Source organism: Hyperoodon ampullatus, assembly GCF_949752795.1.
Source record: "Hyperoodon ampullatus genome assembly, chromosome: 6".
In the NCBI taxonomy this organism is placed as follows: domain Eukaryota; kingdom Metazoa; phylum Chordata; class Mammalia; order Artiodactyla; family Ziphiidae; genus Hyperoodon; species Hyperoodon ampullatus.
Window position 1 is genome coordinate 40456491 of NC_136919.1, and position 16812 is coordinate 40473302.

The following is a 16812-nucleotide window of genomic DNA, read 5'->3' on the forward strand; positions in this document are numbered from 1 at the left end:
AGCAAAATGTGGCATACGGCATATCCATACAATGGAATATTAGTCACCCTTAAAAAAGAATGAAGTTCTGACACACGCTACAACAGGGAAGAACCTTGAGGATATTTTGCCACGTGAAATAAGTCAGACAAAAAAAGACACCATTGTGTGATTTCGCTCTTATGAGGTACCTAGAATCGTCAAATTTGGAGAGACAGAAAATAGAACGGTGGACATTTCTACCTTTTGGCTATTGTGAATAATGCTGCTATGAACATCGGTGGACCAATACCTCTTTGAGTCTCTGCTTTCAGTTATTTTGGGAATACATCTGGAAGTAGAATTGCTGGATCATATGGTAATTCTGTTACCATACAGGTGCCATGGGCTGCAGGAGAGAATTCCATTCTCTTCCAGGTTATTGTTTAACAGGTGAGAGTCTCACCTTGGGGTGATAAAAAAGTTCTGGAGATGGACAGATGGTGGTGATGGCCGCACAACAATGGGAATGTACCTAATGCCCCTGAACTGTACACTTGAAAATGGTAAATTTTATGTATGTGTTACCATGGTAGAGCATTGAATAAAAAAATTTTAAACTATATATCCTTTTATCTAGTAACAAAAAGCCAGTTCTTCAGAGCTGCCTTCCCCCACTTCAGGTTGCGTGGACCCACCATGAGCAAGTCTAGAAATTATCCCACAGACACACTGGTGCCCGGGCATATGTGAAATGCCCAGGGCTTTACTGCAGTGCAGCTTCACATCACTGCCCACTGGAAACAACTCACAGGTTCATCAGTAGAGGGCTGGTTGAATAAAGTAAACCAACAATCAAAGGGTAACACATACCTTTATAGTTGATGCCAGGCCCTGTTATCAGGGTTTTACATAAATTCATTTAATTCTCACAACCACCTAACGAAGCTGTCCATGGTTTATAGATGAGGAAACCAAAGCCCAGAGAGGTTACACAGGCGACATCTAGCAGGGCTGGGATCTGAACAAAAGGACCTAAGAAGACTGTGACCACTGCCTCTTGAGCTGTGTGATGTCCAGACAACGGAGCCGCTGAAAGAGCGGTGTACACCCTGCCGCACGTGTGCGTAAGCCGGGCACGCACGTGTGCTGCGGCACCGCCTCAGTCTCTGCCGCCACTCTCCTCACAGCGGCGGCCTTGGAGGAGGGGCGGGACGAGGCGGGGCGCGCTTTTTGTTGACATACTGTTTATATGTGATGTGTGCAGAAAGAATTTATAATCATCAGTGTGTGAAGGAAGATTTGTATTTGTCTGTTCCAAGAGAGACTCACTGTTAAATGACACTGCAGAGAAAAGGAGGCCTCCATCCCCACCTGTAACTCAGAAAGGAGACCCCTGCACTGGCACCCCTGCTGTGCCACCAGCACGGTGGCACCTTTACAGCCTATTAATAGGACTTATGTTCTAGTACTGGACAGAAAGTTTTCTAGAAGAAGAAGAGGTACCCCGACCTAGAGGGAGGGTGGCCTGAGGACCGGGGCTTTGGTCCCCCCAGTTGGGGCAGTCTGTGGGCCATGAACCCAACTCCCCTGATGTCAATCCATCCATCTGTCCAGCTTCTGCCATCACTAATAATCACTCTCTTGCTCTACAAAACGCCTTCTCCGCCCCCAGCTGCGCTGAAGCCACAATTTCTGCACTTCTCTCTCCCTCAACGTTATCATTTAATTTATTAAAGCAGATAAAATCACAAAGCTACAATTCCTTTCCCTTGCGTCTTTTCTTTACAACCCAACATAAGGGCACCATTGTACCTGTGCTGTCCCATCGGCAAACTCTAAAATTGGCTCCTATCTAATTGCTGACTTATCCCCATAATTCACATTGTCTTGAGCCTCCCTCCTTAGACGTAACTGATGTCAAAGTCCTGGGAGACTTAAATCTTGCAGTCAGAACGTGAAAACCCGCGCCATCTCCTGCCTTTCTAATCTTACCAAGAGCGTCCTCACCAGTCTTAGGACACACGCTTCTGCTTCCAAGGCCTGTCCTGCCAGACCTGATGTGACAAGGACAGCCTATTAGAGCAGAAAAGAACTTTCCGAACTTGGGACTCCAGGCAGTGTGGTTAGGGCCCAACGGCAGGCAGTTTCAGCACCTCCTCCACCCCACAGGTAAGAACACCTTCTGGGCCGGGTTTTCAGTGGTGGAACCATCCCCAAAGGCCGGAGCCGGAGGAAATTACAGGCAGAAAGAGCACGAAGAAGGCTTAAGAAAACAGAAACCGCAATGTGCGCCCAGTCCCCTCTGCTTCCCAGACAAAGCCACAGAGGAGCTGTTCGGCAAGCAGGCGCGAGGCTCCCCGGCGGGGCAGAGCTCTGCCCCCCAAGGTGGGCATCCCGCGAGGGAGCCCCAGCCGGCCCCCTTCAGCTGCCCGGGCGGTGGTGAGCAGCCAGAAAAGGCTGGGGGCCTAGGCGGGTGACACAGGAGGCCGCGGACAGGTCTCAGGAGCAGTTCGTCCCATTTCAGTCCTTGGAGCTGAGAAGCCAAATCCCTGAACTTGTTTTATCTCAAACGACACTTGGCAGGGCCCAGATTAGTTTTATGGGAGCTGTCTGGAGTAGGGAAGATGTGTGGTCAGAGAGGCCTTTATCTGCATTTCTGCACTCAGACTCGCATTCCCAAACACGCACACGCAGACCAGCGCGGGGTTCTGGTCCCATCACCAGCCCCCTTTCTCAGGCCCAGCCCCCAAGAGCGGGCTCCTTTGGCTGGTCCTCCCACCAGGGCCGGGTCTGCCTCCGCTCTGATGCTCCAATGCCAGGGTGCCCAGATGCCCACCCACCATCCAGGCAGGAGGCTCTCGGCAGACTGTGCTAGTCCTGGGAACCACTGGGAACGTTTGTAGTTTTATGGTAACTTCCTTCCGCCCCCAGGCTTGGCTGACAGCCTCCTCCCTCTTTTTTCTCACACCCTCTCTAGTCATCAGACTGGAACAGAAATACCTCATTAGCCGATCAATCTCCCAGACAGCACCAAAGGATGGGAAAAGATCTATAAAACCTCGCCCGTGAATGGCCCCAACCAGCTTCTCCTCCCTTCCACCTTGTAAACCCCCAGGGCCCAGCCAGGGAGGGCGAGGTCATTGTCCCCGGGACAGTGGCCTGGGCGTTGAAGGGCTCTCCTCACTGAGCTTGGCCTCTGGGCACCGCCCTGGGAGGTCCAGGCAGCCCTTTAAACGCCCAGGTCCCTTGGGCTTTAGACCCCCAGCGCTCCAGCCCTCCTTGGACTGAGGCGGCTCCGGGAGGTCTAGGCCTGGACTCACCACTGTCCTGGCACCTTGTATAGAGTCTTTGCCGTGGCTGGGCCCTGCACAGAGGGCCCCCCACCCTCTCTCTGCACCCTGAGGTGGTCCAGTCCAAGGTGCCCTGGGGAGGGGATGCTGTAAAGCATCATCTAACGAAGCCCTGTCACCTGCTGGCACTTGTAACCTGGTGGCCAAGTGCCAGGGGGAGCATCTCCCTCGCTGACTTCTCAGGAATGGGGTGTGGCCGGCCTGCCGCCCCAGGGAGGCCACAGGCTTGGGACACCAGGAGTTCTGTTTGGCAGGAGATCGTGGGGCACTGTGCTTACTTGCAGGGCAGGTAGGCCGTGCAGAAGTTCTGGGCAGATCCCTTCTCACATGCCTCACCCTCCCATCCAGCCGGCTCCATCCACAGAATGAGGAGGTGGCTGGCCTAGAGCATCGCGCTCTAAAAAAACTAGCCCTTGATGAGTCACTCAGCTTTTGCTTTCCAGCTGTCTGGGGGGTTACCGCTGCCCTTGGTGAGGCCGGCTGTGGCTGAGGCAACCCTTTGCAAGCAGACTGCCCTGCACGGCAGCCTAGCCGCCTCCACGGCACTGCTTGGGGCTTTGCTGAGTGTTCGTGCCGTCAGGCCAGTTTCAGGAAACCCAGAATGCACTGGAAATACCTGCCTGAAACCTTTTAGAGGTCTTCTCTTCATTTGAAAGCGATGGGTTAACGTTAGGGACGAGGTTTGCTATTTCTGGTTGCTGCCACTGGGGCACTGGGTTCTGCCTAACGTTACATCTCTGTACCTCGTTTGGGATGCAGACTGTAATTTCGATGTTTTGATGTGAAATTCCAATAAAGCTAAGTGCTTGAAACCCTTTAATCCTAAAATAGAGGCCAAGAGAGAGACCTGAACCTCTTCTCTTGACTTCTTTCCCATCTCCTCCCCCACCTCGGGTCCCGCCCCAGGCAGGCCAGGGGGTGACAGCCAGGCCGGGGGCACATCCACACGTGGGAAGCTGAGGCGAGGGCTCAGGTCCTGTGCCGGGTACGGGAGCATCTCCATTTGTGGAGTCCTTTGTTCTCCGGGGAGAGGACATTCGCTTGGCAATTAACGCCTTAACTCGCTCAGGGAACAAGATCACCTCTTCTCACCCGGTTTAACAAGCCCGCAAACCAGGCCAAGTTACCCCACCAACAGTTCTGGACCGACCATGGCGATGAAAGAGCAAGCCGTCCTCTCCCAGGACTGGCCCCTGCCGGCCAGGAATACCGCCAGCGGTCCGGAGCCCAACGTATGCAACGGCAGAAGGGGCACAGGCTGGGGCTTCCTCGCTTCCACCAGACCAGGGCACCAACGGAGGCTCACGCTGGGCGCCTCCTGTGCCCTGGTGCCCCCTCCGGATGGAGGCATCACCTTGTTCGTGACCAGACTGGCTCCCGTCGGCTCATTTCCTCTACTCAGCCTGGAGGGCAGAGCTCATGCCGTCCCGTCTGCTCACCCTGGGAACGTGACGGGGGGAACACTGAGGCTGGAAAGGTATACTTCCTGGGGCAGCAAAGATCAGAAGTTGTGCCCCTGAGAAAGTAAGTGTCAGACTCCCCCGTGGACCAGTCTTGACGACTTCCCCGCGGGGACATAACTGTTCCAGATTCAAGTTGATGTGCTCCCCGGGCCCCAGCCAGGCCCCCCTCACAGCAAACTGGGTGAGGAGTGCAGGTGTCTCAAGTCTCCTCTGGCTAAAGGACAAGACCAGGAATCCCTGAGGAGTTTATTACCGAAGAGACAGTCTACACCCTGAAAGGGACTCAGGGGAAGAGAATCCCGAGCCAGGTGGACACATTGAAATCCCGCCTGTCACTTAGTATGTGACCTTGGGGATAGCACTGTGTAGGCCTGACCCACAGGGGGAACTTGGGGAGGGCAGGCTCCCACATCCTTGCCTCTCCGAGACAGCCATCCTCTGTCCCCGGGGCTCCTGGCCCCTCGGCAAACACTCCCCCCTGGACCGAGACATCCCTCAGGAGGTCCCCGGGTCGTGCTGATAAAGCAGCCTAAGTTCCATGACGTGCCCTGGGGAACCTGCCCATCACCCACATGAAACTTTTTTCAAAACAGATGAATTGTGTACGAATGCAGAGTGCTAGCTTTACACACCTGTCTTCTGACTAGTGGCCACTCTGGAACCCGGCAGCGCCTGCCAGGCCCTGGCCTCAGGCTCCTCCACAGCACGCTCTCCGAAGCCCTCGCGGGAGGTACGGAGGGCCAGCTCGGAGAACCCGCCCCAGGAGTCCCGGAGCCTGGACAGAGCAGGAGCAGGTGCGGGGTGCAGCTGGAGGGAGGCCGCTCGCCCCTCCCTCACCACAGGCACAGCCCCACCCGCAAGAGTGCCAGCCTGCAGGCGGGAAGCAGGCGAGGCGGTGCTCGGGTCCCAATGGCCCCTCCAGGACCAGCCGCCTGCGGGCCGGACCCGAGCTCGGAGCCAGCGCGGGACCCCCGGCCACGGGGCTAGGGGACCAGCCGTCTTAGCGCGAAGCCACTCACGCGGCCGCTCACCTCTGCCTCAGCAGTTTCTAAAGATGACAAAGCGTGGCTTTAACTTTTTGGAAAAACAAGACCAAAGCAAACCACCAGGCTGGTTGGTCACCCGCAGCCCCTGCGGTGCACAGAGCAGCAGGCTGTGCCTGGGCTTCCTGCTCCGCTGCACAAAGGACCAGACTCATGCCGACCAGAGGGAGAGTCATTTATTACAAGTCTTCACAGAGAACAGTGTTCTGACATTTCTTCATATTTAAAAACCGAATTTTTATTCTTCTACCAACATGGTGAACAAAGCACATACAACCATAGGCAGAGCACATGTAACAGCAAAGAACCAACCCGTAGGAACCCTTCCGGAATGACGGTCACTGTTAAGTAACTCTGAAGGTCAGGAGCTCCTAACAAAGGGCTGTGTGGAGCCGCACGTCCCCCCACCGGCGGGCCCGCAGCCCCACGAGCGCAGCCCCTGCAGGCGGGTCAGTTCACTCCCGCTCAGCTCAGCCTCACGCCATCACGTGACTGCACCAACCACTGTGGCTTCTGGAGCGTTTTAAAGCCATCCTTCCCTATGGACAGTCCTAAGAAGCTTAATTTTTTTTTTTTTAAACTTCAAACATTTGTGGGAAAAGAGGCAACATCACCACAGACCCCATGGTGCCCGATGGTGCCTCCACCAGGAGCAGGGGGCCCACTGTCCTCCCAGGAATAGCACCACCACCTTGAAAACTACAGAGAAAACCAGTAAGGTGAGAAAAGGATGACACCAGAAGGGGGAGACGACCCTCTTCTTTCACGTTTTTTTTTTCCTTTTCAAAAACAGTATTAAATTAGGAAGCAAACAGGAAGAAAATAAAAACGAATCCATTACATTTTATTATTAATACATCTTAGAATGTTATCCTGCACTTCTACCAAAAGGTACTAAAATTTTAGAAAATCTAAATACAGGCCCTATCAATCAAAGTAATCCTGCAGAGGTGGTCCCAGTATGCAGAAACTCTGACTTTCTGGAAGCGCAGAAATATCCACATATTTATGTGAGGGATAGATGGAGAAGGTCCAGCAGGTCTTCCAATGGGCCTCAGGTATCTTCCATCTTTGTGTGAAAAGAACTGCACTGATCTCACAGGGGAGACTCAATCCCGATTCAGGATCTGAGGTGGCACATCCAGGGTGGGCACAAAGGCATCACACAGCCCTGTGGAGACCGTTTACAAGGATGTGCCTTTGACACGGGCTCCACTGTGAGGGCCTCTGGGAAGGTCGCCCCACGATGTGCACACTGCTGTCGGCTGATGGCTTTAGCAGCCCCATAATCCTTCCTTTGATGTCCAGGGTCAATGTGATCCTGGTCCCACCAGGGCTACGAGTAGATGCATGAAAAAGAATCTCGCTGTGATCTTCCCTGCAAAGGAAACAGCAATAAAATTTACTGCCCAGTCACAACGGAGGAATTCTTGTAAACGAGTACCTTTGTGTGTGCCTTTGCTCTCGGCTTTGGAGAGAGGACCATGAGCGGAGGACAGGAGGAGACCAGGGCACATCTCACAGCCCCGAGAAGGGGCTTTACAGCTGCACCATGTGCCATCCGCTTTGCTCACACAGGGCTGTGAAAGCCGGCGGCTATAACTTGGGCTCCGTTCACAGGACAGATACTAGAAAGGCAGCCTGTTTCAGCCCCGCACTCACTCCGACTGCTTTCGGGCCGTCCTACACCGTGACAGAGGTATGCACTGCCTGCGTGGCAGGCGTGGCGCCAATGGGTGGAAGCTCGTTCCTGTCATGTCAGCAAAGCTCTAGCAACACCCACACACAGGGCACATACGCAGGGGCCTCCGCCGCCGGTCAGCTCTGCTGCGGACGCTTGGGCCTGTCTTCGTGCGGCTGCAGCCCCAGCTCCCGAGCCTCCGGGCACTCACAGACAGGAAGGCTTTGCTCTAGGGCTCGACTCCTGTTCCTGCTGAACTGAGCCAGTGTGTAAAATGAGAACTGATATCAGCTCAGTAGGCACCGGAGGGCGGGTCCAATTGACAGCCCGGAGAAGCAGTGCCTCAGCTGGGAGCTTGGTCGGCCTCGTCCCGCGGGCAGCTGCAGAAGACACAGAAACCTGGACTGCAAATACAAGAGAGAGTTCACCGTGCTCGGAAATCACAACAGGGAGTCTCCTTTGAAAGTACCCAGCTCTACTCACACGCCATCGACTGCTGACATGGTCTTACTCGACTTTCGTGATTCACTGGGTTTTAGATTTTTAAAAGAATAATTTTGCAGCTTTCAATACATTTGAACTTTCAGACACCGACGTCTAATTAGCGGATTTATATTTCCATAGACTTTTGGTATGTTCCTTGCATTCGTAACAAGACAAAGTGCATCATCCTTGGGGCCAGACAGGCTCTCATCCTCCAGAATCGTGCTCGGTCCCCGAGCTGACCGCTCAGCAGCGGCCTCTGCCCCGGCAGCTCCAACTTAACTGTCCCCATCTCACCTTCTCTTCAGGTGCAGAACTTAGCCACTGTGAACAAAGCGGAAACCAGTCACTGTTCACCAATCAGCTAAGCTCTGCACCTCGTCAGAGAGGTCGTCGGCTGGGCATAATGAAAGGGCTGGAGAGCATCTTCCAAGGCTGTTGGCTTCTTCTGTTTCCAGAGAGGAGCTATGAGATCCATCTGTTCCCCGAACTGCAGAGAGAGAGTAACTATGGCTTCTGGAGGAGCAGTCAGGGTCGTGGTTGCGTGGTAATCCCTGGCAATGTGATTTTAATCTTAAGTCACAAATCAGCATGCCAGGAACCCAAGCAGCCAGAGCACTTGGGGGCAGCGCCGCAGGGCTGCCCACATCACACGCACCAGCTTCCTCGGGCACAAGGTGACAGCACCACCTCCAGGCCTGCTACACTATCAAATGGGTTTTATTTCTGTTCGCTGTTCATTTACTGGGCGTCCTAGGGGTATAATTTTTAAAAATCAAAGGACTCACAGATGACCATACAAATGCCAGTGCAGCTTTGGAAGATGAAATGAAAAACGCACTGAACAGCTGTTCTGGGGTAGCAGGGGGAAAGGGCGTGCACATGACCCTGCGTTCATCCAGAAGGGCAGGGACGGAGGGGCGGTGAGAAAAGAGGAGGCTTGTGACCAGGACTACTCCTTTGCCTGCTTGGGGCAAAAAAAATCACAATGAAGAACTGCCAAAGCTGTGTAGCCCGCGGTGGTTTCTCCACAATTTGGAACCCAGGGAACATCAAAGGCATAGTCTGCACCACTGTAGTTTCACACACTTCAAGAAACACAAACTCTCCGTGAAATTAAAACTCTGAAGAGAAATACGATTTATACTGATTATATGAGGTTGGCAACACGTAACTGTGTAACTGTTCTGTGTTTTAAACTGGCCCGTCGTTGAACAGGCTCTGAAGCTGCCACAGGGGAGCTCTGGGGAAGCCTGCACATAGCTGCTCCGCTACGAGATACACAATCGTGGCAATTATTCCCACTACTTCCTTTCCCGGCCAACATGGCTCCTTGACTCTTCTGGAAGAACAGAATCGGACTTTAGAAAACCTTTCTCTCTTCAGTATTAGAGTTCTTTCAGATAAATAAGACAGTTAAACATATTAGACAGAAATGGTTTTTATAAGAGCAAAACATTAGAAGCAAACTAAATGTCCAACAATAGGTTAAGAATATCAACATAAAATATTAAATATCCATTAAAATTATAGAGAAGCTATATTACATGAAAAATGCTTGGAATCTGATGCTAAGTTTTAAAAAAAACACAAAATTAGACACACCCTATATCATCATGTAAAACCTTAAAGAAAACCAGAGAGTCAGAGAAATGACAACGTTAGACCAAAACAAACAAACAAAAAAAAACTTATAATCCCACAGTTCTACTTACAAAACTTTATGTACCATTGCTAAATCACTTTTAGAATGCAGAAATCCACAGTTAAAAACTGCTAAAACGTGAACGTAACAGGTCAGTGCCAAGCACAATTAAAGAGGAAGCAGTTTAAATATTTAGGACTCCCACTCCAGGTAACCTGCCCGCCTGCCAGCAGACACGCAATGTGGAGAAATTCAGGACACTGGGGAGGAAGGACCTGCGAGCCTCGCCCACCAGGCGGTGTCGGACAGCCCGAGGGACCGCAAGTTCTCACACGGCTGCTCACAGCTCAGGGTGTGGGGAGCCCGCCACACACCCCCGCGTCAGCCTTCCCCTTGAAGACGCGGCTCACGGTTCCACGAGGCTCTCCAGCGCACCTTCTAACCGGCTCAGGATGTTCTCCTGCGAATTACCTCCCCACAAATAACAAAACCAGAAGTGGCCAAAACGGCGCCGAGGAAGGCTGTTCCGCCGGGGTGGGCGGCACGGGCTTTCCAGTGGCCGCTCGGCCAGACGAGGTGCCCCCGCACCGTAAGGGAAGCTGCTGGGGCCCTCAGCTCACCACCTGGCTTACTGGCTTACTTAGCTCCTAAGAGGAACCTCAGAGCCGAGCAATGAGAAAAGAAAGAGAGAGAATCACCTCTTTAAAATAACATCTCGGCCACCACCTCGGCTGAGGATCTGTCCATCTGCTCCTTGCTCAGCTCGAAGCACCTGCGGGCGAGATGCTGCTGCCGGGCATCCTCACTCACCATCAGCTCCCCGTAGAGGTAGATGCCCATGGCCTGTAGAAGGCACAGAGGCCAGAGAGCTGAAGAAAAGGCAATCATGTGTCCCCACGCGCTTGAGTGCACAGTCTGTGCTTGTTCCGCACGGACTTGCTGGTCTGGAAGTTACAAAGACCCTAGAAAAGACAGACAGCTGACTAGCTGTACTTCAGGAACCTGCAGTTTTCGATCCCCTTCTCTTTCTTGTTCTCACTGCAACCCCCAAGGAATTCTTGGCTATCAAGTCCGTCAACAGACCCTGGTGGTTGAACTGACGACACGGCGAGCATTTCTCTAGTGATGGCTGACGAGGACAGGGAGGTTCCCATGGTGACTGACCCCCGTGGAAACCCCCTCAGCTGAAAGAAGCACCCGAGGCGCCGTGTGTATGTCATACAGACACAGGCCATGTTCCTAAGAAAGTGTGTGCCTAGCACAGCTGGGGAACGAAGACCACCCCATCACATGGCGCCACGGGTGGGGAGAGCCATCGGGCCGCCGTGGAAGATGCCTGTTGCTCCAGCCCAGCCTGCCAGCTCCCTTCAACGGGCCCCACTACCGCGGCAAACACTGGCTCTTCTGTTTCGAGAACAATGACTCACATCTGCATTTTTCCTACAGTTTTAAAAACAGCCAGTTATGTTCTGGAAAACCAAGAGATCCACTTGGTTCCGCCTTCTCTCTTGTTCTAAGCTTAGTTATGCTACAGATTACGTTCTCCTGGAGCAAATTAAAAGAAGGATCTCAAATACAGCGCAAAAATGGTTAGGGGTTAGGGGTTCAAAAATTCTTTCCTGAAAAAGCCGATGGTAATCCTTATTTGGCAAAGTTCATGGTTCCAAATAGACTGCAGTTAATTTTGGTTTTCAGAACAGGCCTTAAGTTGCTCTTACATTTTGTCCTTATACTCCCCTCTGTGTTTCCGAACACCTCTTGCTTCACTGTGCAAATGTGACATTTCTTCTGGTACAAAGTCGTGTATTTTTCTTTGCGGGAATAACGAGCCCTCACTTGCTGGCTGCCCCCTGTACTCAGGCCCTCTCAAAAGTCCCTTTGTTGGGCTTCCCTGGTGGCGCAGTGGTTGAGAGTCGGCCTGCCGATGCAGGGGACGCAGGTTCGTGCCCCGGTCCGGGAAGATCCCACATGCCGCAGAGCGGCTGGGCCCGTGAGCCACGGCCACTGAGCCTGCGCGTCTGGAGCCTGTGCTGCGCAACGGGAGAGGCCACAACAGTGAGAGGCCCGCATACCGCAAAAAAAAAAAAAAAAAAGTCCCTTTGTTGCCCCTACCCCAACTCTCCACCCCAACTGAAACATGGCTCCATTCTGTCAGCCCACAGCGCCCGGCAGAAAGCTCACTCAGAGGCATGCACTGGTCACGCCAACAGGAACGAGAGGCAGCCAACTTCCCACGGCCGACAGAAGCCATGGCACATGCACCACCATGGACAGCCACGCTGGGGGACACGGTATGGTGGGGTGCTGACCCCCACAGGCTGCGGCCCAGCAGAGGTGGCAAGGAAAACATCTTCCAACGGGTTCGTGCACGCACGTGCTTCCTGTGGGCTCCTTGCAAGGTGATCGCTTTCCCTGGTGAACAGTGAGGAAAGTTCTCACGGGAAGGAATCTCAGCACGGGGTTCCACCTGGTGTGGCAGGTGCAGATACAGACCAGACTGTCCCAGCCAGCCGGGGCTCTCCCCGTCTAATCTTCATACATACTTTAAGTGAGGGCCACTGAAGGCAAAGGTACACACCATGGCATCACTAAGCCACAACCTTGACCTAATGAATCTGAGGTTCAAAGATGCAGAAAGCTCCTGAGGTCTGCCCATGCTTCACTTGGTAACAGCAGTGGGCCACAGTTACGTCAAACCAAGGGAGCTTCTAAGGGACATGATTCAATGGGATACAAAGACAGAGGAAAAAAATCAGCTCACAAGTTTGGTAGGTAAGCACCTAACAACTCATTAAAGTCCTTGAAAAATGTTTAAATATTTGCTATTTAAATAGAGATGTCGACAAATTGGGTCCCTGTGTTAAGTGTACTGCATAGTCAGGGGACGGCATTTGAAGAATCCCCATCTGCTGAAAACGGAAACTTACCTGATCCTCCTGAAGGAACCTCTCAAGGCTTCTGTATGCTTTTGTGTATTTGTGCTTAACAACAAGTTCACACCATCGATGGCGAACCTAAAGAAAGGAGAAGATCCAGTAAGCAAAAAACTGGTAGGTTTCCTTGGCCTAACAAGTTTAATGATGGAGAGCCTTTCCTGTTCGAAAAAGTTACTCTCTGAAGCATATTAACTTTGTTGACACTTTTAAATTTCATTTTAATTTCACTTCTTTTACAAAGGAAGGAACCATGAGGTCCCTTCATGAGGAGGGCTGCCAGTCCACTTTAGGGGAAGAGGGTGCATGTTTCACTTAGGTGTTTTGATGTTTTTAAAGACAATTTTGCAAGATAATAGATAAATGCAAACTGTAACTGGGAAATTAAACACACAGCCCTGGGCAGCCAGGCTGCTGCTCTGCCCTGCGGGATGCTGTCAACGAAGGTTTCCTTTATAAACCACAACTACTTAATTTCCTGCAATAACCGATTTGGTTCCGTGCTGGTGATTGCAATAGTAAACACAGTAAAAGGAGGAAGACACCGCTCTCCACATTCCTAAGAGGCAAAGCGCACCCTCTGAGGAGCTCAGGGTGCCTGCCGGAGGGGAGCAGCCCACTTTGACGCAGGCAGATCCTGCCACGTGCCCACGACTGTGTGGCTGCAGGGCTGCACAACCTACTGAAAACAGACAAGCTAAATGTGGGGGTGCCCTTTAGTAAAGATACGTGACAAAAGGTTTACAAGCAGGAATTTGCCAGGAAACCCTCCCCCAAACCCTACAGACAATAGGGGAGCTGGATCCCAGCACTGGCTGCCTCTGCGGGTAAGAGGCAGTCTCGCACCACCCCCCATCTCTAGGCACTTCAGACACATTCTTTACGTGGAGATGCTACCTACATTTGGTTTAAGAATTCAGTCCTGGGCCATTTTCTACTGCATTAAAGCCCTCTCAGTTAAATCCGGTGAGCAGTCCACCATTTTATATTCCATTATTGGTTCAACACTAGCCATACGTGGAAGTGATTACGTGCATTTAAAAAATAAAAAAGCCTCCTTTCATCACTCTTTGTTTTTACTGCCTTTGAAAGAGGGAGACCCTTTATAGTAATCCATTTGTGGCAATAGTAAAATGTAAGCAATTTCAACATTTTGGCTGGGGCCCCTGTAAATTGTAACATTACCCACTGATGGCCGGATCTCTTCTTTAATCCACCATAAATAGATTTACACACAAACAATTAGGAATGAAGTAAAGAAAAAATCTTTTGGAAAGAATCCTTCCCCTAAGCTACAGTGCACTCTGAGACATGAGGGGGTTCTGGTGGTGGGCCCTTTGCTTACAGGCAGCCAGGCCCTTTGAACTTCTAAGAAAAGGATGCCAACAAACTTTTTACATTCACGAAGGAATTTCAGAGGCACATGGAAATGAGCTAATAGCCTTGGATCATCACAGCAAAAGGGAAGCAGGTTGGGCTGGACAGGTCTTGGAAATCTTTCTACCTTCAACAAAATGTTCTCCTTCCTATATAGCCAGTAGAAATTAACACCATAAAAGGGAAAGGGTAGCCCTTAAAATATCTGGAGCAGAAGAACAATTGAACAGAGCTCAGATACTGCACCAACCAGAGAAGAAGCTACCAGAACAACCAAATCCCCGCTCTCGTGCTTTGGTTTGAGTTCCAAAGGCTGAGCACTGGACAGAACCCAAATGGGCCCCTTGGAAGCCTCCATTTCTCGTTTCTGTCCCAACTCACAGAAACCACCAGTCCCATCCACGCACCAGTGGATGTGCTGTGTCTTTCTGTTTGTGAGCTCTGTGAAAGGAGAAGGCCCCGGCAAGCCAGTGTGGCCCGGTGGGATGTCCGCCATGCGGCATGAGAGTCAGGGGACTTGGGGCCACCTGCTCTCACTTCTCACCACTGCACAGGGGGACAGCTGTACCAGCTTTTAGGAGAGACAAGTATAAGAGAACTCTTGTCAGCTTGACAGTGATCTAACGACTTAGATTTTGCAACCTGATCACACCAAGCCTTTGACAAGGACAGTTGTTTATCACTCCAAAACTTGGGGACACTGTATTTTTTTAGATCTGATTTTGAGAATGGAGGTATTATTGGCCTCCCATTATTTTTCTCCCTGTGCTCTCCTTCATCTTATTTACACATACAGAAATAACAAAGCATAAATTAGGGTCTGTTTCCTGGTAGGATAAGGTCCACAGAGGGGCAAAAGGCAGGGTCGGTCCCACTACAACGACTGGAAGAAGATCCAGCAGCTGAGCTGAGTGAAAGAGGCTCTTTCACAACCAATATGAAGTCAGCATTTCCACTTCTTTTACTGTTAAAAATAGTTAGTTGTCACAATTAATAAGAGATCCAGTCTTCTGACCCCTGAAGGCTAACATGGCATCCAGGAAATACAGACCAACCCCTCTCTGCACCCCACAAAGAGCAGAAAAAACAACAAGCCTTTTCATTACAAAAGAATTAAACATAATTCAAAATTTCAATGACAGGATGTTTAAAAGACATCACGGAGATGCTGTGTGAGGCTGAGGGCCCAACAGCTATCTCTTGCTTGTGCCCAGGGTTTTTACTTCTCTTCGCATTTCTTTGAGAAACAAAGAAAATTTTTATCTTTTATCCTCTAAATTGTCCAGGACCCACAATTCGCATGGCCACTTGTCACACCTGGAACGGGGGTCTTCCCGAAAAGCTGGCAGCAAAGTGACATTTGTCACAATTTCTCCCAGCAATATTTCCACGGTGGGCACTGATGGAATACCTCCTTTCTCCAGATCACTGAGAAACTTAAAAAAAAAAATTCCTGACAGAGGTCACCACACTTGTATCTGGCTCCTTCCCCTGTTGATAATGGAGGAAAGTGAAGTTCCCGGTGCTGGGGAGCATCAGAGAATTCAGAAGCAGAGGCAGGTCTCTAAGAAGAAAGCTGTCTGCTCTGCAGATCTGCTCTTCTTTATTTTCTAATTAATTAATTAGTTAATGGCGGTAGTGGTCACCTTGTCTTTTAACTTCCTCAGTGAGGTGAAAAGTAAACAAACACCACCACATAAATACATCTGTGGGAACACCTGGGCCCAGCAGGCCTTCCACAGCGTCTATGGCCTCTTGACTCCGTTCATTTAGCATCAACGTTTCACGGGTGTATACATTACGCTAAAACCATTCAATACTTACACTTTGAATATTCACATTATTCCGCAATGTCTCAAGAGAGAGAAAAAAATTTAATGACTTTTTCAACGGTGACTCAGATTCATAAAGTCATTCCAAAGTCATGCTAGGAATCACCTGAAAGCCTCGAGCCGAGCCAGCAAACCTCAGCCCTGAATTCCAGCAACGCCTTCACGCCACAGACAGGTCAGGGGCAAGGGCGAGGGAAGGGGGAGCGGGCAGGAGAAGAAGAAGAAAATCTCAAGAAGATCAGAAAAGGGACGTTTCAGGAGTGGGAGGAGGCGAAGCTGCCCGTGGTGGCGAACAGCAGGGTCGGAGGACCTGGAGCACCAGCACCCTCGTTCCAGCTGCCCCAGAGCGTGTGGTGTCGCAGGGCACTGGAAGCCTTGCCTCTGGAGCATGTGCCCATCTTTTCCTCACTGAGTCTTCAGTGCAGACAGCAGCTGGTCTGGCCCACCTCCTGCCAGGACAGGAGTGCATCCACCACCCACACCACGCTGAAGGTTCCATAACACAAGCAAAGCATTTAGCAGTCCCTGGCACAGGAATGAGGGGGGGATGATGATGAAGAAGGGGAACGTGGGTCCCTGACCCTTGCCACAGTGAAGATGTGCACACACAGGTGTGCACCCATTATACTTTGGTCCAACAAAAATTAGTTGGACTAATTCGAACACTTTTCAAAGTGTTCTGCTTAAGGGACATTGAACAGAAAAATGATATGGGTGGTTCCCTCAGTGCACAGGTAGGTTTTTTTTTTTTTTTTTTGCGGTATGCGGGCCTCTCACTGTTGTGGCCTCTCCCGTTGCAGAGCACAGGCTCCGGACGCGCAGGCTCAGCGGCCATGGCTCACGGGCCCAGCCGCTCCGCGGCATGTGGGATCTTCCCGGACCGGGGCACGAACCCGTGTCCCCTGCATCGGCAGGCAGACTCTCAACCACTGCGCCACCAGGGAAGCCCCCACAGGTAGGTTTTTAATTAGCAGTGCTAATTTACACCTTTGGAAATGAATTCCAGAAGCTTCCAGGTTTCCAAAGCCTCCATGAACAGAGGGT

At 51.4% G+C, this 16812-nt stretch overlaps 1 protein-coding gene across 1 annotated transcript in view; it reads right to left on the minus strand.

Moving 5' to 3' along the window:
- Positions 1-6635: 6635 nt before the first annotated feature.
- Positions 6636-16812, minus strand: part of AOPEP (aminopeptidase O (putative)) — a gene marked incomplete at its 5' end in the record, with an annotated part of 325752 nt that continues 315575 nt past the window's right edge. Inside the window, 4 exon segments of the mRNA XM_079705801.1 lie at positions 6636-7149; positions 7152-7172; positions 7175-7195; positions 12554-12640. Coding sequence (XP_079561927.1) covers positions 6979-7149; positions 7152-7172; positions 7175-7195; positions 12554-12640 — 300 coding nt within the window. The 3' untranslated portion in view covers positions 6636-6978.